At 36.2% G+C, this 26,149-nt stretch overlaps 1 protein-coding gene across 5 annotated transcripts in view; it reads right to left on the reverse strand.

Annotated features, from left to right (window-relative positions):
- DCAF6 (DDB1 and CUL4 associated factor 6) overlaps positions 1-26,149 on the reverse strand; it is a 73,075-nt gene that overhangs the window by 41,103 nt on the left and 5,823 nt on the right. For all 5 annotated transcript variants that reach the window (XM_016202367.2, XM_016202365.2, XM_016202363.2 and 2 more), the window contains exons 2-10: positions 22,798-22,859; positions 20,735-20,827; positions 18,211-18,396; positions 16,430-16,543; positions 13,639-13,774; positions 10,903-11,117; positions 7,974-8,067; positions 6,618-6,737; positions 5,017-5,277 (exon numbers count right to left, since the gene is read on the reverse strand). In XM_016202367.2, coding sequence (XP_016057853.1) covers positions 5,017-5,277; positions 6,618-6,737; positions 7,974-8,067; positions 10,903-11,117; positions 13,639-13,774; positions 16,430-16,543; positions 18,211-18,396; positions 20,735-20,827; positions 22,798-22,859 — 1,281 coding nt within the window. The remainder of the gene's footprint in view (positions 1-5,016; positions 5,278-6,617; positions 6,738-7,973; positions 8,068-10,902; positions 11,118-13,638; positions 13,775-16,429; positions 16,544-18,210; positions 18,397-20,734; positions 20,828-22,797; positions 22,860-26,149) is intronic.

Below are 26,149 nucleotides of genomic sequence, written 5' to 3' on the forward strand. Positions count from 1 at the left end.
TGTTTGGGCTTTGAAACATTTGCTCTGATAACAGAGTTCTTATCTCCCCAGACATGTTTCTACAGAGCTCAGTTCAGCTACAATGATTCTGGATAGAACGAAATAAATCTGTAAATCTGAGCAGACACAGTTGTTTATAAATAAGCAGGAATCCGCACATACCATATACTATACTACCTTAGTAAAATGAAATCCTCATGGCTTAAATGATCCATTTAATTCAAAACAAGGGTCCTTTAGGCGACTCGCTTCTTCAAAGGGAGCCTCCCAAACTGAATTTTGTATGTACTGATATCCCCTCCAATCCAAAACCACCTTTTCTAATCATACTGATTTAGATTAAAATGCAACAAAAGAAAAATAGCTGTAATGTGCTGGAATGATGGCCTCATTTAACACTCCCTCATTACCATGGGGAAAATTACAAATAAAACCCAAAATGAAGATATTTCCAGGCTTAGTTTAGAAACAACTAAAAGGGATGCTTGATTGACATTACTGAGAAGAGAAAATATAACTACCTTGAAATACATAAAATCGTAAAGACTTCATTTTAAACAATATAATTTTAGCTCATAGTCAGACCTTTCTGGTTTTTAACTAATCATATAGCCACAGTCTTTTGTTAAATATTCAAGAAAAGACCATGTATAAGAATGAAAACGTCTGATTAAACTCTGGGTTACACACACAGAGTATGATTGCAAATGGTCTGGCTACTCAAGTTAAAATTCAAGAACACAAAGGGTAAAGAAGCCAAAAAGCAAGAAGATCTACCAGCTGATTTCAAATTACACTCGAGTGTATTTATTTTCCTGATTTAGCTACAAAACCCACAGTCCACTCGGGCCCTCTAGATAAACTCTTCCTCGGTAATGCACTTGGTATGTTCACCTCACTCATGGCTTCATTTTCTTTTTTCCAACTCATATTTCTATTTGTCCTTATTACATCACTTATAAAAATAATTTAAAAAATATTTCTGTAAGTTACCTTAAAATATTTTTGAACAAAGTAGGAAAGAATGTATACTCAGTTTTATATATTCTGAATATTTGAGGGCAAACAGTGGATCCAAAAATGGTAATGACTGGATACCCACTCACAGCATCTCCCCTAGATGACAGCACATCAGGGAGCCTACGGGAAACATTCAGAGTGAATGAGGTGGGCTGAAACTATACAGACTGAAATAGATCTAAGGATACCCCACATTATACTACCTTAAAGATAATAGTCTTAACAGTGTCTTTAGAGAGTGGCTATTTTGGGGGAGAAAAGGCTTACATAGAACAAAATAATGTCTCTGTCTTTATGAGAGTATATTCTAGTAAAAGACAGTAAGTCATAAATCAATAAAAATTAAGCAAAATAATTCTGAAATTTTATAAGAACTTTTTAGGAAATAAACAGAGCTATATAAGGGAGAATACAATCTTAGGGAGAGTAGGAAAAAAAGGTGAATCTAGCTAGGGGGTTATGAAAGACCTCCCTTGGGGAGATATTTGAGCTGAGACTCAAGAAACAAGGGGTTGACTCTATGATAAGCCAGGGGAAGAGCTTCTCAGCTCAGGTACTTGCTGTTCTCCAACAGTAAGTACAGAGGCTCAGAACCAGAAAGAAAGTGGCACATTTGGGAAACTGAAAGGACACCAGGACAGTTAGAGCGCAGTATGAGATGAGGCTGGAGAGGGAGGCAAGGGCCAGGCCATGCTGGTTCCTGGAAGTCCACAGTAAGGAAGAGTCTGATTTTTTTTCTTGTCCAAAGATAACCAGAAAGAAGTGTCCCATGAGCAGCTGTATATAGGAGTCTGGGACTCATCAACTTGGAGGAGATATTAGAAGCTATGGGAACTCTCTGGCTGGGGTGGCTCAGTGGTTGAGTGTTGACCCATGAACCGCTCGATTCCTGGGCAGGACTAATCCCCAGGAGGGGGCGTGCAGGAGGCAGCCAATCGATGTTTCTCTCTCATTGATGTTTCTATCTCTCTATCCCTCTCCTTTCTCCTCTAAAATCAATAAAAAAATATTTAAAAAAAATAAAAATAAAAGCTATGGGAAGTGATGCAGTCGCCCAGGGATAGATCACCTATAGAGAAGAGAGCCCAGACTAGGGGGTTCCACAGAACAAGAAACATCAGCAGTGGTCACTGAAAACCACTGAGAGCTGGTAGTCAGGGTACAGAGGCAAAAGCAGTATCCAAATGCCAAGAAAGGAAAGTTTCAAGAGAGAAAGGAGCAGCAGACTTAAATGCAACCAGGTCAAAAACTCAAGTAAGGTACTAAGAGAAGTAGACTTTAAATTTGGCAAAATGGAAGTCACTGGTTTTTCTGACAAAGGTTTCCATGGAAAGCGGTACTGAAAGGCAGGTTGGAATTGGTGGATAAATAAATGGAAGATGGTAAGAAAACGAAGATAATATATGTGAATGGCCCTTTTGAAGACTGATTAAAAAGGAGCAAAGCTATAAGGCTGGAGGGGAATTAAGATAATTAAGAGAAGAATTTTAAAGACAGGAGATAATAGAGCATATTTGAGGCCAAAAGGAACAATTCAGGAGAAAAGGCAAAATGACACAGAAGGAGCAAAGTCCTGGAGGTGCTGGGAAGGGATGGGAGTGGCCCTGGCCGGCCTTTCATAGGAACAAACACGCTTCTTTCCAGAACATGTCTGCCATCACATCAGTGGGAGTGCTGATGCTGGGAAGCTGGGAACGAGAGGTGGTCAGCTGGGGCCATGAGGGCAAAGGGGAATGTGAGGTCTGAGGGACATGGAGGTGTAGAATGAGCAGCAGTGCCGAAGGGTGGCCCTGACAGCGTGGAGCACACACTGACGTGTGTGGTCATGACCCCACTCACTATCACTTAGAGGCTCAGTGCAGACTAAGAGAGGTCAAATAATTAGGCTCAATCAGAGGAGTTTTGCCAGGCAAGTTTTCACATTCCCAATGTCCCTTTCCTCCACCCTAGCAAAAGTGACAGGAAATGCAAGGGACATGAAGAGCATAAACATTTACAGAAAGTGGTATCCACAGCAGGGTAAAACACGCTTTGTTTTTTCCTCTCTCTCTGCAGGGCAGTAAGAGAAATCAAGGCTTGAACATGACACTCCCACTCACTCACTCCATGGACAAGTCCTACCAGCACAAACTGCTCTAGACTTAAGAGTCCGTAAGAGATTGGGAAAGAAAGCAAGATGTTAAGTCCTTATTGTTAAAATGTTGGGTTCGGGAAGAATGAAAGGCCTACTGTCAACAATTACAGACATAATCTTTATATGTTACATCTAACATCAAATCACTTTCCTTGAAAGCAAAACTATGTTGGTAATGTGGAAATGTTCCAATTTTCCATGGTGTAGTCAACCAAATTCTTTCAATAATCTACCAGTTAAAAATATTTCCTTACTTTCTTTGAAAAACTTACAGGCAAACTGACAAATAATGTTCAAACAATGATCACATGATCATCACAAAGTTTTTTTCCATTTCAATGATACAAATGACTGCAGTATTTAATACATTTACTGTTGGAAGGAATTAAGTAATTTGAAATGTAGTATTAAAATGTGTTAAATACCTGTAACAAAAAAGAAAAATAAACTCTAAACTAAATACTTTACTCAGAAATGTGTTTTAGAATGAACTGTAATGAGTTGATATGCAGTGGAATGTGAATGTGAGCTAGGGAGTCTTAAGTTTTTCCTGATTACTCATAATTGATTACAATCTTGAAGAATATTTCCAAGAATGCTATCACTTTAAAAATTCTTGTTTTTAACCTATTTTATCTGCTTTAAAAAGCAAACTTTTAACTGATTCTGTCCCTATTTCCCAAACCCTCCAAAATATTTTATTTTCCCATAAGTTGGAATGCTAACTACGTTGATTAGAGAATGGAAAACTGGGTTTTATAGCTTAGCTTTAGCTTATTATTATAAAGTGTATGGTGTTAACAGTTACATAATTGACTCTGGTTTCCATTTCCATAGAAAATGAAAATGAATTACTAAAAATGGGATATACTGATAAAAAAGTACTTCATTTAAAAACACCCCATATTTGTGATCTGGCATCAGATACCAGAATACAGTGACATCTTGGCAGTTAAGCTGTTAGGAAATTTTATCAGTTTCAGCTTAGGCATGCCAGCTGTACCTCCAGTTGCTGATATAATGGTTATATGTCAAGAAAAATGCTTCCTTAGAAAAACGCAAGGAAAAACATAAAAAACACCTTAATGGTTATTATAATTACATGTACCCAGTTAAAATGCCAAGTAAACTACAGATATAGCTGCCAACAATTACTGCTATAAACAGTACAGTCCACAGTTTAAGGGAAAAAGAAATTGAACATGAGTTATAATATTAAGGAAAATAGTATTTTAACAGAGTTCAGAAGTTAATTTTTTTCACTAATATCAAGTATCAAGTACCAAAAAGACAAAGAATTGTTGAAACAATTCTTTTTCATGTAAATATAGAAACAATAATTATTTTAGTTAATTGTACTGTATATGTTGTTGACAAGAGACCATATCAAATGCATCATATAGAATGTATTAAAAGTGCTTCAAGATTTTAGAAAAAAAATCATCAAAAATATAAATAAAGTGGAACCAATAATCATCAGTGTGATATTTTACCATTACTTTAATATAGACTTACAACCAAGTAGGTTTAGAAAAATTTTGGTCTATGATGGCCTATAAAAATAATCTTTAAGAGAAGTGCATTAAACTAAATGCATTAAACCATCTCCTGTGGCCATATTTTTAAGAAACTCTCTTATGAAAATGGAAGATTCCTGCTACTTGTTAAAATTCATGCAGGTTAGGCACACTTGAATTTCATGTTTCAGTTACATGTTCACATATTACATGTCATTTAGATCACTTGCTCCAGCAAGAACAAGTCAACCGTGACTTAGTATCTTTCCAAACAGCCCCTAGAGAATTTTCATGATCAGAAACTGCCAGATGACCCACCGCCTACTTAAAGAGCAATGTCCTCACCAGACTGATGGTGTGTGTGCTGTCCGGACGCCTCAGCAGATGGCCTGTGTTCACTCTCTGGAGAGGACAGCAGAGAAAGAGAGGATGGGCTTCCCGTAGGAGATGCTGTGGAGTGAGCCTGAGTGGGTGCTGTGGAGGATGCGGAAGGTTGTAGAAACTGCTCGGCTGGAGTGTCTACTTCCATCACAGTGTCACCTGCTTCCAAACCAGTGCCTGACGGGATCATAGGAAGAGTCGAAACATCTGACTGACTCGTCCCACCTTCAAAAAGCACGTTAATGCAAGTTCAAATACCAAATGCTTTCCAAATCCAGCTACTCAAAAGAGGTATGTTCAGGTGCACTTGCACACACACGTGTATACACACACAAGCACAGACATATATAATATACAGGAAATCAAAAACACCTACTGGTGGTTTGTTTTATTTGACTAAACAGACTAATCAATAGGAATAAACATCCATCTATAGCATATTCTTATTAAAATAATCCATCTTTTAAGCAAAACACTCCATATGGCAGCTTCATTTAGACAAAGCTAAATATCACCTTGTGAGATGCCCAGAAACACTGCCTAGTCCCTTAAATTTAAAGGTGATTCCGATGTAATGGCTGGATAATAGGATAATGGGTTTATATCGATATATTTCCACTCTCTAACGTCATAACCTTGGTAAAATATTTAATAAAAATTTTATTAGCAAGAGTAAAATGACAAAGGGGCCAAAATAAGATTAAGTTCCTCATTACCATTTCTTAACCACTAAACTAACATGATGCAGGCATGATTTTAAAAGGCTTGAGTGTCCACTATGTGCCGTACGAAGCTTTCAGCTATTTGGAAAGAAATAATTAATACTCAATAAACATTAAAAATTTTCCTAATTTTGCTTCAAATCTAGATTTTATTAAAAATGGAATGGACAAACCAAATTCATGTTTTGTAAGGTACAACTACCACAGAATATCAAATTTTTTCTTTTAATCACTGTGAGTTAAATAATTCTTAGTTTAAGTTTAAGCAAAAATTTAGTAACTCTTCAGCAAACCCACAGTCTAAGGAATTTTTTTTAAAGTTAATTGATATGCATGACTTAACAAAATCCATCTACAGATAAAATTCAACTGTAATCTTTAATTTGGGAATTAAAAATATTTAGGAGTTAACTTTTACATGCCTCATTTTTGACAGAGATAAGTAGCTTGCCAAAGACCACAAAGCTGGAAAGTAGTAAACAAAGATATGAAAACAGGTCAGCTAACACCAGAAACAGTAATTAATAATCAATGTATATAAGTAACCAAAAGGAGAAACTATTCAATTATATAAAACTTATTTATCTACCGAGTTTTACATATTTCTACTCTATAAAAACAGACTTTAAATGGGGAATATCAGCTGCTCTTACTTTTTGTGAGAAAAGCAAAAAATAAGGGCTAGAACTAGTGGAACCTGAAGGGACAAGGTGTGCCCTGTCTCCTTTGTCCCCTCTTGTGATACTGTAGATCTAAAACAGTGGAAATCAGATGGCACAAATAAACCCTCCTTGGTAGTTTTTACCAGCTTTGCGATGACTATAACTAATAAGAACCACTTACCTGTGGGTCGAGATCTCCCGCGTCCTCTATTGCTTTGTGCGACCTCACTTGCTTCTTCAAACCACCTTGATAACATGTCAGACATTCTCTGCATCAATGACACATTGGGACTTTGCTCTCCTATGACAACACAGGTCTTATCAGTGAACTAGTAATAAGTCAGCATCTTTAATTAATGCAAAAAACCAGAGGGCCTTAAAAATGAACAAAATTTTAAAAAATCAAATTGCCCAAATCAATTCTATGAATGTACACAGATCCACTAGAGCCATCATCACATTTCACAGTGAAAGTTTAAATGAGTGACTCTTCATCTGTACCTGAGTTCCTCAGAAGAGGACTCACAGCTCCTACATCTTCGCCTATTCTTAGGGGCCTCCCAGCCCTACCCCAAGCCACATGTTTAGTTCTAAGAGTGCACACTAGGAAGGGCTCATGTGCTATACACTGTTGAGAATAAAAGAAAGGTTTGCTCTCTCACGTAAATTTCCTTAAATGGAATATTTCTTTTCATCATTTACTGTAAGCAAATTCCACATACTTGAAATTAACTGAAACCAGAAGTGTTTTTGTCTCTTCCCTCCCCACTTTTCCTCCTTCAAATACATAAGTTTTCTCTTGAGCATTTTCAAATTAAGTATGACATCAAAACTGTGACAATTCAGTTCTATAATAATATAATTTAAAATGGAAATCATTTGTTCTTGAATTTTCTGTGAAAATAGAATTTATTTACACTATATTGCTTTTATGTAATGTAGCTTTATATTTAAATATTATAAAATAATACAAAAGGTAATATATTGGGAAATATGTGTTTGACCTTGAAAGATTTCAGAAGTCATTAGACTAGCATTTTGGCTATAGACCGCTTATTAAAATACACATAGATTAATTCTATTTTAAAGTGCCACCTTAATGCTCCCAAGGCAGTTTCTCACACTTGTCAAAGGCACCTGATAGGAGGGTCAAAAAATTATGTGCTATTATAAAACTCTCAGGTCAGAAACAAGAGGGTTTTCACTTCATTTATATTTAATAGAAAGCAAAAATTAAGAAGTTTGATAATGCCCAATGTTTTATGGGGCAGCAAGCATTCTTACACTTGCAGTGCGAATATAAAGTAGTGCTTTTGGGGAGGGTGATTTGATAACTATAAAAGTTAAAACACACTTATCCAGTGGCCCTGCCATCCCACTTGTGGGCATTTATCTGTGATCCACTAGCAGGCGTGTGCTAAGAGATGGACCAGGATGCTTGCTGCAGCATCACTTATGGCAGTGAAAACAGTGGGAACAAATGAAAATACTCAATTTTAAATACCATATAAAAATAAGCTGCCCAAAGCATAGTTACCGTCTCGCTCTCGTTCACTCTCCGGCCTGGCTCGGGGTCCAGTATCTGACCAGTCACCACGAAGCCTCAAACGCTTCACGGGCGGCTGCCGTAACTAAAAGGAGAGGAGAACACTCGTTTGCTCACCTCTAAAGCACACTTCAAGTCTAATAGCTTCTTTCCATCCCCCTACTTTCTGAACTGCGTAAGCGAGGTGCTAGACTGAACTGTGAGAGCCGCTGGGGAAATCTTGCAGAGGAAGCCAAGAGCCCTCAGCTAGAGGCCTGCTTAGCCTGCCCAAGGGAGCAGATGTGGCGAGAGCAGAGCAGCAAGGAGAGAGCAGAGAAGCATGAGAACTGCATGACATAAGGTCTAAAGGCCACTCTACGGACCTCAGTTTGGCTCTGAAGAGAAATGGGAGCCCCTTGGAGAGCTGATGAGAAGAGCAGCACTGTCTGATGAGAGGACTGTGGGGTGTGGCAGGGGGACTGGTGAGAAGGCCCCCATAACAACGGAGAGACACACACGCCTGGTACCAGGCAGCAGTGGCAGCCAGAGTGGTGAGCAATACTACAGACCCGGAATGTTTATTTTAGAGACAAACTGTGGGGACCAGGAGAAAATGAGAAACTGGATTCAATGCAGCAGTTCAATAATGAGGTGGGGCAGGTGTTGCCCCAATAAATTCAGTAAAAACAATCAGAGGAAACGGAAAAGAGAGAAAAGACAATAAAAAGAAAAAAGAATACAAAAGTAAAGGAAAATGAGAAGAAACGACTGAATAAGACAAAAGGACACACTAAATAAAAAGGGAAAGAAATGAGAGGATATGAAGAAATAAAAAGAGGCCTCCACAAATAAGAAATATAAGAAACAAGAAAAAAATTGCATGTATCATATATTAAACTTTTACTCATACTTTAAATTGTCTCATGCCTAACTAAGCTTGTCTCATGTTCCCAATGAAAATCAATTATTCCCTCCTTTGGTGTACTTACATAGAACATAATTCTTACATATTATTCTATTTATTTATTTATTTAATTTATATGTCTACTTCCTCTAAACTATAAATTCCTGAGTGAGAGGCCATGTCTTTGTCACAGCCATCCTTGATTTTCTAAAGTTTAGTATAGAACTTAGCGGGCAGCAGGCACCCCATAAATATTTGGGGAATGAAGCTGGTCTGAACCCAATGGTCAACGGTGTAAAACACTGAAAGAAAAGATGGGGGGATGAAGATGGAGACAGATTTTTAATTTCTTCTATATACACCTGAATTACTGGGTGGATTACAATAAGTATAATTTATTTTCATAATTTTAATCCATTTTCAGAATTATTTTTCTTAATTTAGTTAATTCAACAAAGTGTACTGAGAAAAACACATTCAGAAAAAAGCCCAAAACAACTGTTCATAACTGCCTCGGCCTCATTCACTCTGATCATACAAATACCTTTGGCTAAGTAGTATGTGGTATGTGGTATAAAAGCTAGCTAATCCACTTAAAATGTCTCTGCATTTCCAACTCTTTCATATGTAACAGTCACAAAGTTTGATTATAACTTATTGAAGTACTTATCTCAAGAGGAAATTACACAGCAAAGAAAAAACCATCAGAGCAGATTTCATGCTTTCAATCAGACCAATCAACTCAACAGCTCTCAGTCGCCACTATGCCCACTTCCTTATCAGTTTCCTCAGTCACTTAAATCCACTGCCACATTTAAAACCCCAATATATGTTTATAGAGTAATACTATTTTTCTAATTTCATAGCCCTCTAAGCCTATAATTTTAATATGAGTTTAGCAACTCATAGTAATTATAAAATCGTGTTCTTTAGGACCTTTAAAATGTGTTCCGTAAAAGGAGTTGGGCCAATACCAAAAAGTCACTAATAATTAATAAAAAACAATGGTTAATTTCAAGACATTTCAAAAGCCAGAGTACAGTAATTAAACTCGGGACATTATAAAATAAAAATGCCAAAGTAAAAACAGTGTCAGGGGAAGAAGTTTAGCAGGTGAGAGCAATCATTTTTCTACTGCTGTGGACGATCAAGGTATTTTCTGCTTTTCCTTTTACAAGTGAGAATATGGTTAATGCAGTTCTATGCATATAAAGCATAAAATATCTAAAGCATACATTTGCTGTCACTTGCCTTTTGCCCTCATCTGTATTTTGTGATATGTACCTAGCCATAACATTATAGGTTATCGTGAAGAGAGGCAGACTTGGGAGCGAGGGGGACCTGCTAGCCACATAGGAATAGTAAATGGTAACAGGTAAAACTCCTATTAGTGCATGAACGGAAACATTTAGTCTCCCAAAAATCTGTGTATCACATTTTTTATTATTTTAATTGCCTTTTCTGCAACTGTTAACACTTGCGGCTCTTTCTTGCTGCTACTGTGCATCCCCACAGTTAGCGAAACATTTTGCTATTAAATATTTTCTCTTTAAAAATATTCCTGTGCTGGCCAGTTTGGGTCAGTGGTTAGAGCATCCATCGGCCTGCAGACTGGAGGGTGTTGGTTTCGATTCTGGTCAAGGGCACATACCTAGGTAGCAGGCTCAATTCCTGGCACTGGTCAGGGCACATGAGGGAGGCAACCAATCGATGTGTCTCTCTCACATCGATGTTGCTCGTGCTCTCTCCCCCTCTCTCCCCCTCCCCCCCTTCCCCTCTCTCTGAAAAGCAATGGAAAAAATATCCTTGGGTGAGGATTAAAAAATAATAATAATAAAAAAGAAAATTCGTAATATTCTTTCTAGAGCCTTTCCTTAATTATTAGCTCCTTGTTCTTTCATGTATGTTTCGTGTCCTTGTTTACTAAACTGTAAATGCCCTGAAAATAAACTATTTTTTGAAGCCTTTCAGGCCCCAGAAGTCATTGAATTAGAATTTTCTGAATGAAATAAAGAAGGCAGTTTTGAGTAAACTTACCTCTTCTCTTCTTTCTTCTGCAGAAGGAGTTCGAAGTTCTCGCGCAGTGTCATCTTTGGGGTCAAAAAGGTAGATATAATCTGAAGAGTAGCTAACGAGAATCTCCTGACCATCTTCACTGTAACACAGAGACGTCACCCTGCAGGACTTGTTGTTCAGATGAGAAGGGAGAAAGCGGGCAACCATTCCAGCAGTCCCCCGGCCTGCATAATTCCCTAAAATAAGAAAACAGAAAAGTGTTTAAAATTCATGTTTTTGAAGAGAAACATTTTAAAAACTTAGTCTGAACGAGGAGATATGTGATTAATGTAGCAATATAAATCCAAGCTATCATATTCTATTTCTAGAAGAAGAGGCTCTTTTTTCCATAACCAGATTTTATAACAAAATAAAAAAGAATACAATACAAAGGAAACATAGCTTTAAAAAAAACTTCATGATTGTCTGGAATTCCAGGTTATGTAAATATTCTATTGGAAATATGAGTTATTTAATCAATTAAATAATTTATTATAGTCAAACATCATCTTCTAAAAATTATCCCCAAATTAATATAATTTTTATAATATAAATAGGAAAGGTGGTATTTATTAATATACTAGATAAAAGAGTGCATTATCCTTTCAAATTGGTTTACTTTTTACTTTATGTTTTTAAAAAGTTTCTGACTGACGTGAAACTTTTCCCCTCTAAGACAACAGAAAGCGGCTACTATTCCAGTTTTAATTCACTGTGGTAGTCATTAATACAATGCAATATGACAGACCGGGTACAATGGGCACTTTGGGTCCTGAGGGGCCTGGGAATGCTCAATTCTAAGAATCTAAATAACACACCAAGTTGTACAATCCTGCACAATGAGGTCTTGCCCAAAATGTCAATTGGGTCCCATGTGTTAAGGAACAATAATGAAGCCTGTAATTTCGTATTATATTAATACTATTTCCCCAAATGTGCATATCCGAATAGACAAGACTCCTCAATCACCATTCAGAAAAAAATAATCCCCGCTGGCCTTCCCGTTTCAATAACCATTTTTGATGGATATAAATTGACAATGAGATTGACATTGTGTTCATTTCTGGCCAAGTCCACTTTTACTTTTAACAATGTAATTTATATGAAAATATATAAATATGTATATATATTTGATGTTTGTGGTGCGTGTTTAAGTATTCCTGGCTTCCCTTACTGAGAAAATACTAATGGAGGTTAGCTCTGAATGGGAATTTCAGAAGTGATTTGATCTCATAGTGGATGAGAAGGGCTGGAGGCGAGGAGTTTAAGGTGGACTCAGATTCAGTGCTGCAACATCACTAACAGCACTTTACCTTGGCTAAGCAGGCATAACCACATGATATACACTCACACCCAGTCACTGTTCTTTCCCAGCTTTTCTCCCCACCATGCTTACCATATCCTCTTAGTTTAAAAATGGCCAAGAGAAATTAGGAAAACCAAGTGTGGGGGGCTGGACAATGTCCCCCACCCCACCAATTCATGTGTACCCAGGACCTCAGAATGTGATCTGATTTGGAAATAAGGTCTTTGTAGATGTAATAAGTACAATGAGGTCATGCTGGCTTAGGGTGGGTCCTAAAGCCAGTATGGCCAGTGTTCTCAGGAGAGAGAAATGTGGACACAGACATACACAGGGGAGAAGGCAGGTAAATATGGAAGCAGAAATCGAAGTGATACATTTAAAAGCCAAGAGATGCTAAGGATTGCCAGTGGCCACCATAAGGAAGCAAGGAGAGCCCTGGCCAGGTGGTTCAGTTGGTTAGAGCATCATCCCCATATGTTAAGGTTGGGGGTTCAATCCCTGGTCAGGGCACATCCAAGAATCAATCAATGAATGCATAAATGAGTAGAACAACAAATCGATCTTTTTTTCTTTTTCTTTTTTTTTTAAAAATATATCTTTATTGATTTCAGAGAGAGGAGAGAGGGAGAGAGAGAGATAGAAACATCAATGATGAGAGAGTCATTGATCGGCTGCAGCCCACAACCCGGGCATGTGCCCTGACCGGGAACCGAACCCTGATCGCCTGGATCCTAGGTCGATGCTTAACCGCTGAGCCACACCCGGCCAGGCACAACAAATCGATCTTCCTCTCCCTCTCTTTCCCTCTCCCCCTTTCCTCTCTCTCTAAAATCAATAAATAAAAATTTTAAAAAAAGGAAGCAAGGAGATAAGCATGCAACAGATTTTCCCTGAGAGCCTCCAGCACAAAACAATCCTGCAAAACCTTCACTTCAGCCTTTGAATTATGAGACAATAAGTTTATGTTATTATAAACTACCCAGTACACAGCCCTAGGAAACTAATATAGTCGGCCCTTGATATCCGTGGGTTTCAAACCTACAGATTTAATCACCCACGGAAGGAAAATAGTAATTTCCATCACTGGAGGGCTGAATATGGGCACTGTTCCAAGCCATTTTATAAGGGACTTGAGCATGTGGGGATTTTGTTACCCAAGGGGTCCTGGAACCATGCCTGCGGATACTAAGGGATGACTGTACATCATCTGTCACAACTTTTTATAGTGATAAACTGCAGATAAGATCATAAAAACTTGGTGAAATGCTGTTTCTTATAATACATATTATTTAAATACATTCTACTTACTAGTTATTAGTATGACAAACTAATAAAATTTTAAAATTGCAAATATCCTATTTATTCCCTGAACTGACGTAATCTTATATTTTCTTTAATGTATATCTTTGTACCTGTAGCTCTTGTGCCCAGCATTCTCCGGTCATATATTCGGACTGAGCTATCAGAACAACCCACAGCAAGATAATATGGTATTGGTGGACAAATGGCCACAGAAGTAGCAGCACGTCGGCAGTTAATTAGAATATCCTACAAAAGATAAAATAAGCAGTTACATAGCACTTTATAGTAGAAATGATCCTATATTGCAAAATGTTCTCTTCAATCAGAAGGAAATAACCTTTTCCAGAAATTCTAATTCAGTCAGTATGGCAATGAAAGGGGGAAAACATGGTTTCCTTTTATTTTTCAGATTTCTTTCTACCAGTGTTTCTAACACATTTGGCTTATGCAAAAGTAAAGTAAATACATGCAGTCACTATTCCTCGGCAGTTTACCACTCTAAGAAAAATTCTGTTTTCTTTAGTTTGCTATACAACTCTAAAACTAACTTCTAAACACAAATTGTATGCTTTCCTTATGAACCAAACAAAATAAGAAAACGTATATGGAAATACTAAATTTAATTAGAGATTTAAAAACAATCACTATCTGAGTGACACAAAATATATTCTGAAGAGGAAAAAATAAAAATTGTTCCCAGATATAAAGACTCAAACAGCAGCTAATCAATAGAGGCTACAAAAGAGCCAGTGATAATTCAAGAAACTCATCATTTATAGTATCACAGTTTAATCCCCTTTTCAAAACTAGCTGCACTTCAAATGATAATGTAATACAACTTGAATTATTTCTCAGAAATGCCCCTAAATATCCGCATGCTCATGCATAATAAACATCTTCAGAAATGTAAAACACTCACATATGTAATGTGTCAGTAAGTTATTAACCACATTAGAAATGCTGCTGCTTTGGTACACTGGACAGTAAAGACGGAGGCATAACCTACCTTTGTCTGTGATAAGCACTAATGGTTATTTTATATGGTACTCATAATATTTTAGTTCTAACTGTTGCTACTAAAATATAACAAAAGTATTATTAGCTGATTTTAAACTTTTATAGTTTTGTTAACTTGTAAAAGCTTTCTCCTTACCAGTTCAAAAACAAAGTACACACACATGCACACGCACAAACCCTATAAAAGACAGGTTTTACTATAATGTCACTACTTATCTCTCTGTAAGCATTAGAAAATGTATGAGCTGTGATGCCAAATTTATACTCTTAAGGTGTTCTGTTAATTTTACACTCTTTTGTCTACGATGCAAGCCCCTCACTTTTCTCAGTACAGCTGTGTTTTTAGAATACATTCACCTTAGGTTTTATTTCGTTATTGACCTCAGAACATTATTCCTATTACACAGAATTTGTTCACCAAAGCCTTCTGTAATTGTTTTAGTAGTTAAGGACTGCTTTAGTTGCCAGTTTTTCTTCATTCTTTGGCCTCTATTCATTTTTATATATAAAGAAATCAAGTTTTATTAAGGAAAATCTTAACAATATTTTCACTTATTAGATTTGCTTTCACCTTTATTTTTACTGGGTTTTTGGTTATAGAAACACAATTAAATCCAACTACATTGCACACTGAAATATGGCTTAAAAGAATCTGGCATAACAAATTTTAGGACCTACCATTTATTAAGAAACAGGTATACCAAATAACCCTAGTAAACAACCTGATATTTTAAACTTATTCCGCCTTTTATTTGTTCAATGCTTTCCTAGTTGTGTGTGTGCATACACATATGTAACATAAAAACTGACTTAGAATCATACATTTAAAAAATTTTTTTTTTTTTCTGTTTCAATATAAAAAATAGAAAATAATCTCTCTCCCCCCAAGAATGTTAACAATAGTAACTGGTTTAATTACCAAGCAGTTAACCTCATTACTGGTAATTCTTCTTTGGGGGTGGGGACTTTCAGTATACATATATTTAGCAATACTTTCTTATTTCATTTAGTACTTCAAAATGATCTGAGAAGAAAGCCACTGTGTCTGAACAACATTTGGGGTTAGCTATCTGGGGCCATTATATGATTTCTCAGGCCTTTTTCAGGTTTAAAATAGTATTAAAAATACAAAATTGATACTGAAGCTATGCTTTTAGAGAAGTGAGCTAAATCTGAATGAACACATTGATAGAATGGTATCTTGTTAGTTAAAAAAGGAGAACATATAACTGTTGGTTTAAAAGTCAGGGTAAAAACAAAAAGAAGACACTAAACTAGTACACACTTTCATCATGGCAATTGGTGAGCCAAAATTATCTCCATAAGTAAGTGGGATATATTGATAAATGCTTCAAGTTTTTAATGCTAGAGTATATACTGAACGATTTTCATATATATATTTGAAATGTACAATCAAAATACAAGTTCCCTAACTTTACTATTAACATTTTAATGTAAAAAAATTGATTATAAAATATATGCTATTGAAGATTTTAGCAAAACAACTGACCCATAACCTCATAATCCAGAGATAATTCACTGTTCAATTTTTTTTTTAATCTTTACCTGAGGATATTTTTTCTTTTGATTTTTTTAGAGAGGAAGGGAGGGTGAGAGGGAAGAAGGAAGGGAGGGAGGGAGAAACACTGATGTAAGAGAGACACATCAATTGATTAATTGGTTGCCTTCTGCACAAGCCCTGACCATGGCTAGGGATTGAACCTGTAACCCAGGTACAGTCCCTTGACCAGGAATCAAACCCGCAACCCTTCAGTGAGTAGGCTGACATTCTAACCACTGAGCAACACTGGCCAGGGCTTACTGTTCAATTTTAATCATCATCTTAAATATTTTGCATCATTTATACAAAAAGTTGATTCTTACATCTTTGCAATCTTCTTTTGTGCAGCTAGTTTTGATGCGCGTGTCAAACCACCTAACAGTTCCATCTTCACCACAAGAAAGGAAAGTATGAGGGTCATTGGGTACAGTCATAATCTGAAAATGAGAGCAAAAGTCCAGGTACTCTTATTACACATTCAAGCAGATGGCTTTGAGAAGCATTGCTACTGTTTCATAAGATTAAGGCAAAAGCAACTAAGAAACACTTATTTTAATTATTTATGAATTACCCATACCATAAGTCAAAACAGTACAATGCATACAGAAATATGCAAGTAATTGTTAAATTAATATGACTCATTACTCTGAAGTTTGACATTAATGTTCCTGCATATAAAAAGTTCTTTAAAATTATAAACTTCTAACAACTTTAAGAAGAAAAATTCTCCCACAGGAAACTTGTTCAAACTATTCAAAGCCGAATTTTTATGTTTTCTGGATATAAATATACATTTGTACTATAAACACATAATTTCTTCTATGATAATGTTTAAGAAAAATATAAGATGCTGAATTGATTAAAGCATTTAAACTGATCTCTCAAGAACTGTGACAAAATTTCATGATTAAGACACTCAACAAACTAGGAAAGAGAGGCAATTACCTCAACATAATAAAACACCATATATGAGAAGGTCATGGCTAATATCATACTCAATGGTGAAACCTGAAAGCGTTCCCTCTAAGATCAGGAACAAGAGAAGAAAGCCCACTCTCATTATTTCTATTCAATACAGTATTGGAAGTTCTAGCTAGAGCAATTGGGAAAAAAAAAAAAATCATCAAAATTGAAAAAGTGTCTCTGATTGAAGATGACAAGATATGTACATTAGTCTAAGGATTTCACACACACACACAAACCATCAAAACTAATAAATGAATGCAGCAAAGTCGCAGATTAACAAATCAACACAAATATTAGTGTGTTTCTTCTATGCACTAACAATGAACGATCTGAAAAGGAAATTATAACAGAAACACAAATAATGAAATACTTAGAAATAAACTTATTCAAGGTGAAAGTGTTGTATGTGTAAAACTATAAAACACTGCTGAAAGAAATTAAAGAATATACAAATGAAAAGAGACCTATGCTCATGAACTAGAAGACTTAATACTGTTTAAATGTCCATACTATACAAGGTGATCTTAGATTTAATGCAATTTCTATCAAAATCCCAGTGGCATTTTTTTTTTACAGAACCAGAAAAAAAATCTTAAAATTCACATGGAATCTCAAAGGACACAAAATAGCCAACACAATCTGAACAAAGAAAAACAAAGCTGGGGGCCTCGCACCTGCTGCCTTCAAAGAACATTACAAACTTACGGCATTTGAAACATTACGGTGCTGGCATAGCGACGGGCACGCTGACCAACAGATGGACATGGCTTTACGCCAGACGGTGATGAAGTGCGCAAGAGGTGAAAGCCCAGCAGAGCCCGAAGCACAATACACAAGCATATTTTAAAGGCCGACGCCTGTTTGCCAAGAGTATGGTTGCTCACACAATTACAAACCCTATTACTGTTACTCATATTATTTCTTAACTTTATTCACAAGCTTATCAAGACCCATTTTCTCAAATAGTTTACTGAAATCTAGATATTATGTCAATGATTTCTTTGCTTATAAACTCATGAATGTGTGTATATACACATACACAAACCCACACATATGTAGTTACATACATGCACCATACATACACTTACACAAAAACATACACTTATGAATCACACATATAATCATAACAATGCTATACCTCATAGGTAGTTCCATAATGGCACGTAAATTGGCATTGTCTGTTGGTTTCTGCATCTTGCTCAACATTGGTATAAAATATTACTCCATCTCCAGAGCAGGAGACAATCTGCTTATCGTTTGTGCACGGTAAGAACTTTGCACTGAATATATTTGCTCGGTGCCCTGAACGAATTGTTGTCAAAACCTGAAACACACAGAGAAGGTAGTTGTTGGTAATTTATTATTTCCTGGAAATAAACATTCATATTTAACATAATCACAGCTAGGAATAAATTCTTATTAATATTCCCATCTCAGTGAAAATTATCATTTGATTCTAAACTATTATAATCAGAAAAGAAAGGATCAGAATCACTCATATTTTCTTTTCCCCCTGAGATGTGAAGACGACTATCAGTTTGAACTGATGGCTCCTCACTATCAAGGCAGTTGCTTGTTACTTTTAGGACTATTTTAAAAGTACTTAATCAAGCATTTTTCATTGTCTTCAGTGGGAGGATTGGTCCAAATAAACTAGTCCATAATTTCTGAAAACAAAACTTCTCCTTTTAATATATTTGAGATTTATGATATATATGATTAAGATATACCATTATAAGAAGCACCTCTAATCTCCTAACTCTATATGTAGTGTTTTGAAACTTTCATTGGCAATAAATTAATCTTCTCATGAACTCACAGTATCTAAAAACAGAGTGACACTATAAGAAAAGATTTAACTCAGGATCAAAAAACTATTTTCCTATATAATGACTTATCAGTGTTTTACAATAAAAAATACTTCTATATGATACCGAATTTGGAACTATTAAAACAGCTGTGTGAAAACAACGCTCTTGTTACCTTTAAACTCTCTGAAAGTATTTTCTGATTAATCCTTTCTCAAATTGGAACTGAGGATGGGTAATGAGCAATCGCTTTCAAATACACATAATATACTAGGAACCATGCATACGCAAAGGTCATTTTTTTAAAAAGCAATTAAAGGACAAACATGATCTTTTAAAAATTATGCCACTGGGCATTTTCACAAAAGAACTGAAAGCAGGGTTCGAAGGGATGTTTGTACACTTACATTCATGGCAGCGTTAGTCACAACAGACAACAGCAGAAGCAACCCAAGTGTCCCCCGACAGAGGAAGGGATAAACAAAATGGGGTCTATCCACATAATAGAATATTATGCAACTTTAAAAGGGATGTAAATCCTGACACATGCTGCAATGTGGGTGAACCTTGGGAACATTATGCTAAGTGAAATTAGCCAGTCACAACAGGACAAATGCTACATAAACACATGAAGTTCATTAACATCGAACTATGGCCAGCAGCACCAGCTATTGTAATATAGAAGTAGATGCAGAACTTAGAGTAGTCAGATTCACAGACACAGAAGTAGAATGGTGGTTGCCGGGGGCAGGGGGAGGGGCGGGTTGGGGAACTGTTGTTTAATGGGCAGAGTTTGAGTTTTGCAAAATGAAGAGTTCTGTAGCTGGATGGCAGTGATGGTATCACCGTAAGGTGAATGCATATAATGTCACTGAACTGAATTCCTAAAAGTGGTTAAGATGGTTAATTTCATGTTATGTGCATTTTATCATAATTAAAAATAATAATAAAGCTCTGCATCTTTTAAAGAAATTCCACTGGTACCTAGATGTGTACTTTGTATAAGAACTGAAATTCTGAGTGAAGATCAAAAAGCATTTCAATACATACATTGTTTCAAGAAATTTCTCCACTGTATGAAAAAGGTTGCCAATAATTATAGAGCTAGGAGAAGTAGAGCTTGAAAACATCAAGTTTCCCTCTGCTAAGTCAGGACAATTAAGTAAAGCTGTCTCTTAAATAAAATTATGACCTATCTTTTCCATCAAGGACAGCCTCAATGTGAACCTCTTTTTAGGCTGAAGGACCACAAACATTTATTTAAATATCTTAACTGTTTGTAGGAAAATAAGAAATAAATAAACTACTTATTTTGTAAGATTGCTAATATTAAATAAGGCTGACCATCTACCATGTTCTCATCAATATAAAAATATTTGCATGCTCCTAAATAAGAAATCAGAGGAAGAGCCAGTAAAAACCTGAACACAATCCTACCTGATAGCCTAGCTTACTGAACCGAATGTCATGAAGTATATACTAGAACCAAACCACTGTTTGTAAACTGAGAAAATCATGTTTCTTAACCTGCTTTGCTGAAAATTAGATTCTATGAGCATACAAGGAAAAAAAAAATGGTTTATTGAGATAATGTCACTTTGGCAGTTTTATCCACTTGGATAACATGAAGCATGCTTACATATTCTAGAGTTAAAAGGCTGAATGAAATCTAACGTTTTCCTAAAGAAACTAGGGGAACTGGCTGTAATAACTTCCAAATTATGTAACAAACTTGAGCAAAATAAGAATATTCTATTACACATGCTCAGTCCATGATTATTTACAATTCCTTGATTTCTAGTTTCTTGATTTTTTTTCTCTCTCATTAAACTGTAGATTTTATAAACCACTTACCTTTCTGCTATAAGGATTACTAATTACTAACTTGGTGTCATCTGAGCCAGATAAAATATATTCTCCAGTCTCATTCCAACAGATTGTATTAACCTAAGAAGAGAGCAAAAAAGGAACTGCAGCAAACTGAACATAAAAATAAATATGCATCTTTTACTTAACTGATGGTTCAAAATTTATATCACTAATGAAAGTTGTGTCTATGGAAAACAGTACTGACCAACTGGTTTACTTACTGAAAGTACATGCTGACTACCATTTAGCAAACACAATGTTCTGAAAATTCACAATGAAATGTCTGTCTCTTAAATTATTTTAATTAATTCATTTTATATCCAGAGACATAAAACCAGGTCACCTAAAAAGGAAATTAGAAAAACTTACTAAAAAGCTGCAGTGGTCAAGGCTGTGTGGTGCTGTCATGATCATAAACACACATCAAAGGAAATGGAATTGAGAGTCAGAAATAAACCCTTACATTCATGGTCCAGTAATTTTTATCAAGGGGACTAAGACCATTCAATGGAGAAAGAATAGTCTTTTCAACATATAGTGCTGGGACTACTGGATATACACAAACAAAAGAATGAATTTAGACCCTTACTTCACACCATACATACAAACTAACGGAACATGATCAAACATCTAAATGGAAGAGCCAAACTAAGAAACTTTTAGAAGAACACATAGGTGTAAATCTTCATGAACACTAATACCACAATGAATTACTACTTCACACCTTGTAGGATGGCTATAATAATTTAAAAAAACAAACAGAAAACAGGAGGTGGTGAGGATGTCAGGAAATTGGAGCCCTTATACACTGCTGGGAAGAATGCAAAATAGCCTAACTCTTGGGAAAACAGTTTGGCAGCACCTCAAAAACTGACACAGTTACTCTGTGACCCAGTAATTCCACAACAACAGCAGAAAAAATATGTCACACAAAAACTTGTACAAAAAAGTCCATAGCTGCATTATTCATAAGGGCCCACAGGGAAACTAACCCAAATATCATAAACAAAATGTGACTGCCCATTTGCTCATAACAAAATATCTGCATAATGAAATATTACTCAGCCACATGAAGTGCTGACACATTTTATGACATCATGAACCCTGAAAATGTTAATGATAGTAAAAGAAGCCAGTCTGAAAAGCCACATACTATCATTCCACTTACATAAACAGTCCAGAAGAGGCATATCTACAGAGACAGAAAGTAACTAGTGATAGCCAACAGCTAGGTGGGGAGGGCATGGGAGTGACTTATAAATGGTATGAACTTGCTTTTTCAGCTGCTGAAAATATACTGGAATTAGATAGTGGTGACAGCGGTACCACATTATGATTATATTTTTAAAACCACTGAATTATAAGGGGATAAATGGTGATGGAAGGAGACTTGACTTGGAGTGGTGAACACACAATACACAGTTGATGTATTATAGAATGGTAAACCTGAAACCTATATAATTTTATTAACCAATGTCACCCCAATAAATTCAATAAAATAGATAAATAAAAAAATAAATAACATAAAAAATAAGAATCTACCGAATTGCAAGTTAAGATGGGTGGATTTTATGGTATATGAATTGTACCTAAATTTTAAAAAAAGAATTAGACTTCCACTTCTAGTCAAGATGGAGTAACATGAACCATCTGCACTTTTAAAAAAACCCAGATGCTTTTCTAAATTCAAAATCACTTTAATGTTTTAATTCAGAAATTTATTCTTCCAATTTATTGATCAGTCACAATCTCTTCAGGGAGGACCAGGGCATTTTTATTTTTTTTTAAGATTTTTAAATTGGGTTTTAGAGAGAGAGGACAGGGAAAGAGAGAGAAACATCAATGTGAGAACAAAACATCAATAGGCTGCCTCTGGCACGCCCCCTACCAGGGAATCCTGACCAGGAATCCAACCAGCAAACTTTCAGTGCTCTGGCCGACACCCAACCCACTGAGAAACACTGGCAGGGCAGGCCTGGGGCATTTCATCAAATATCTGAATACTCAGTTTTAAAGTCCTCCACAGTCAAAAAGTAACTATTACTTACACAGCCATCATGCACATTCAGGGTTGCTTCAAGTTTTAATCTTTGGATAAATTCTCTTCTTCCTGTTTAAAAAGAAAGAACGAACTAAATAAATCCTACCATTTATTCCTGAGGAAAGTAGAACACTGAAGTTAAGAGCCTAGGATCTGCCATAAGTAGATTCAAGCTCTAATTTTAACTCCTCCACTTAGAAGCTGAGCGATATTGGGCAAATTAACCTCATCCTTCGCCCTAGTTTCCTCATTAGAGTACCCAGGAACCTCATAAGGTTATTTTAAGGACTGAGTGATTGAAATGACAGAAAGGGCTCAGCAGTGTCTGGACCACAGTAAACACTGAGGGGTTCCCTTCATTCATCCATTCATCCAACAAATATAGAGTACTCACTCTGTTGCAAGTGGTATTCTAGGAGCTATGGTGGTAAAACAAAACAGAAAAAAATCCCTGTCCTCCAGTGAGGGATGGAAGACAATAAACAATATGACACTTGGTGAGGGTGCTACATGGAAAAGTAAAGCAGAGAAAGGGGTAAGAGAGGCCTGGAGGTGGAGAACAGGGTTTTCAGTTTTAAATAGGGTGGCGTACAGCATTTAATGCCGCCTCTACTTAAACACATCTCAATTTCAGACTTGTTAAAATATTTCAAAGCTCATTTAACAATGATGAAATGTGGCAACAAAAAAATAAAATCAACCTAAATGTCCATCAATAGCAGAACAGTTAAAATACTATAAAAATAGAATATGTTCCTTCTTTGAAAAAGAGAAATATGTTTCCCTTTAAGAAATGAATCATCCCTACCAAAGATGGACCAAAAAGCTTCATGTTTATTCAGAAGCTGTAATGAAAGGAAACTAAGTATATGACAAAGAATGATAATTAGCTAACTGTAATCAGACTGATGAAATCTCGGATAAAATTAAATTTGACTACGCTCTTTGTATACTGTCAGAGGGACAGATTTCTCTATTATGTTTTCTCACCATTCTACACAAAGATCAGTATCTTCTTGAAGCCAAATTGTTTTCTTTCTCCTTGCTTATAACTGGTAAGATGGCCAGGTAGAGGATGAACATATAGGTTAAAAAATAATTTTATTTTTGTGTGGGGAATGCTTTATGGTTCCAAAACTTATTGAAGTAAAACAATTTACAGAAATTCAGTAAGGTATTTTCATGAACTATTTTGTACTTTAACTTTTCATATCTGATTTTCAGTTATAAAAGATTATTAATAGCAAATAGATAAATTTAAAAAAATTATTTCCCCTTTGGCCAATGACAGGCTTGGTAATTCTACTGAGAACAGTTAAGAAAGTACTCAAATTAACAACATGACAACAATTCATTTAAATGCTTTTATAAAAGTACTAGAAACTTTTCCAAACTTTAAAAATTTGGTTTTGAAAACACAACTCTAGCCATTTCTATCTAAAGAAAATAATGGGGGTGTATGAGACAAAAGATGACAAAGTGAGATTCAGCAAGAACTCTCATCTGTGAAATCTGTACATAAAATACGCTCCGAAACACAATAGTTAAGTAGCTCCTGAGAATTTCTGAACGTGCCTTTGGAGATCAAAATGGTTGCATGTTCACACATCCCATAAAATGTGCTTCTAAACTAATGAGTGTCAACACCCTCTACCCTTTCAGTAATTAAATGCACTACCAAGAAATGGGAGCTGAAAGCCACCAGAAAATAAGAACTGTAAGTTAAAAAAACTGAACCCCCTCAAATGAAAGTAAAAATAAACTCAACACCTGTTATAGAGAACTGCAAAGAGTCTGGCCTATTTGCAAGCTAACAAGTTACCTGCCATCTCATGGGTGCTGGCATAAGACACAAGACTCTATATCTGTGTTCTGTCTCAAAGCCAAAAGCAAAGGATTTTACTACTCAAAGCACAAGCAGCACAGCAAGTGGTATGGGCTTCAGATTCACACTGTTCCCCTCATTCCCCCAATTCCCACTGGGCAATGTGGAGCAGCCTGGGTGCAACACTGTGCAAGTAATGGGACTGAATCACAGCTGGGCCCCCCTGAACTATGGGGACCCAAATCTTAGATCAAACAAACATGCCTGATATAAAGGACACATTATCTTCATTATACTGGACAATAAATAAATCTGCCCTCTGCCCCAGAGGGAGATACCAGATCTCCCAAAGCTATTCACTATATAAACATTCTTGGAAAGACAGACTGGAACAAAGCGCAAGTGACTCTCTGCTCAGGAGATGTGCAGAAATATAACAGAGCCATGGAAAACCCTTCCAACAATTACACACTTGTTATGGATGAATTTATCTATCATTGTGGCTTCCTACTCCAGTCTTTCTGCAACCCAAGCTGCCGCTTTATAATTCCATCCCCACCTCGACATTCTATTCAGTTTTAATAGATTATAAACTCCATAAAAAGAGGAACAAGTGCCTAGAACAGTGCCTAGCAAAAAGCAGGCACTCAATCTCTATTTGCTGAGTCAGTGATCAAATGAATGGGATTAAAGTCTTCACTCTGTTCTGTCATGTGTTTCACTCAATAATTAGGGATGAACATCTTTCTTTTTAAAAAAAAAAATCTTTATTCGAGAGAGAGAAAAGGAGAGAGAGAGAGTTGAAACATCACCGATGAGAGAGTCGTCACTGATCGGCTGCCTCCTGGATGCCCCCGACTGGGGATTGAGCCAGCAACCCGGGCATGTGCCCTGAACGGGAATCGAACCGCACTCTCCTGGATCCAAGGTCAATGCTTAACCCCTGAGCCACACTGGTTGGGCTCCAATGGTCTTTTTCAAGACATATTTTTCATGACCTCAGAGTATTATCTGTCACTAATATGCTGTCTTCCTGAAGTACCTCCCATAGCATCTTACCACATAACCAGAACTGAAAACCAAAGGGCGACAACACTCTGGAGAGACAGAACACAGATATAGAGGGATAAACAGAACAAAGGATGTGTAAGACTTGTACACCATAAAATATAAAAACATAAGACACTGCTAAGGGAAATAAAAGAACACCTAAAAAAAAACAATAGAGAAGAAAACCCTGTTCATGTTCAACTGATTTTCAACAAAGGGAAAAGGACCGCCTTTTCCCAAATGGTGCTGGATCAATGCACATTCATAGGCAAAGAAATGAAACGTGACCCTTACCTGATAGCATAACTCAAAGTTGTTCATAGGCCTAAATGTAAGGGTTAAAAATAGAAAACTTCTAAAAAAAAAAAAGAAGCATAGAAATCATTGTGACCTTGGGTTAGGGAGAAAGTCTTAAATAGGACACCAAAAGACTGCTATGAAAAATAAAGAACAAGATAAACTGGGAGAAAATATCTGCAAAATG

Source organism: Miniopterus natalensis, chromosome 19, assembly GCF_054644295.1.
Source record: "Miniopterus natalensis isolate mMinNat1 chromosome 19, mMinNat1.hap1, whole genome shotgun sequence".
Taxonomy (NCBI): Eukaryota; Metazoa; Chordata; class Mammalia; order Chiroptera; family Miniopteridae; genus Miniopterus; species Miniopterus natalensis.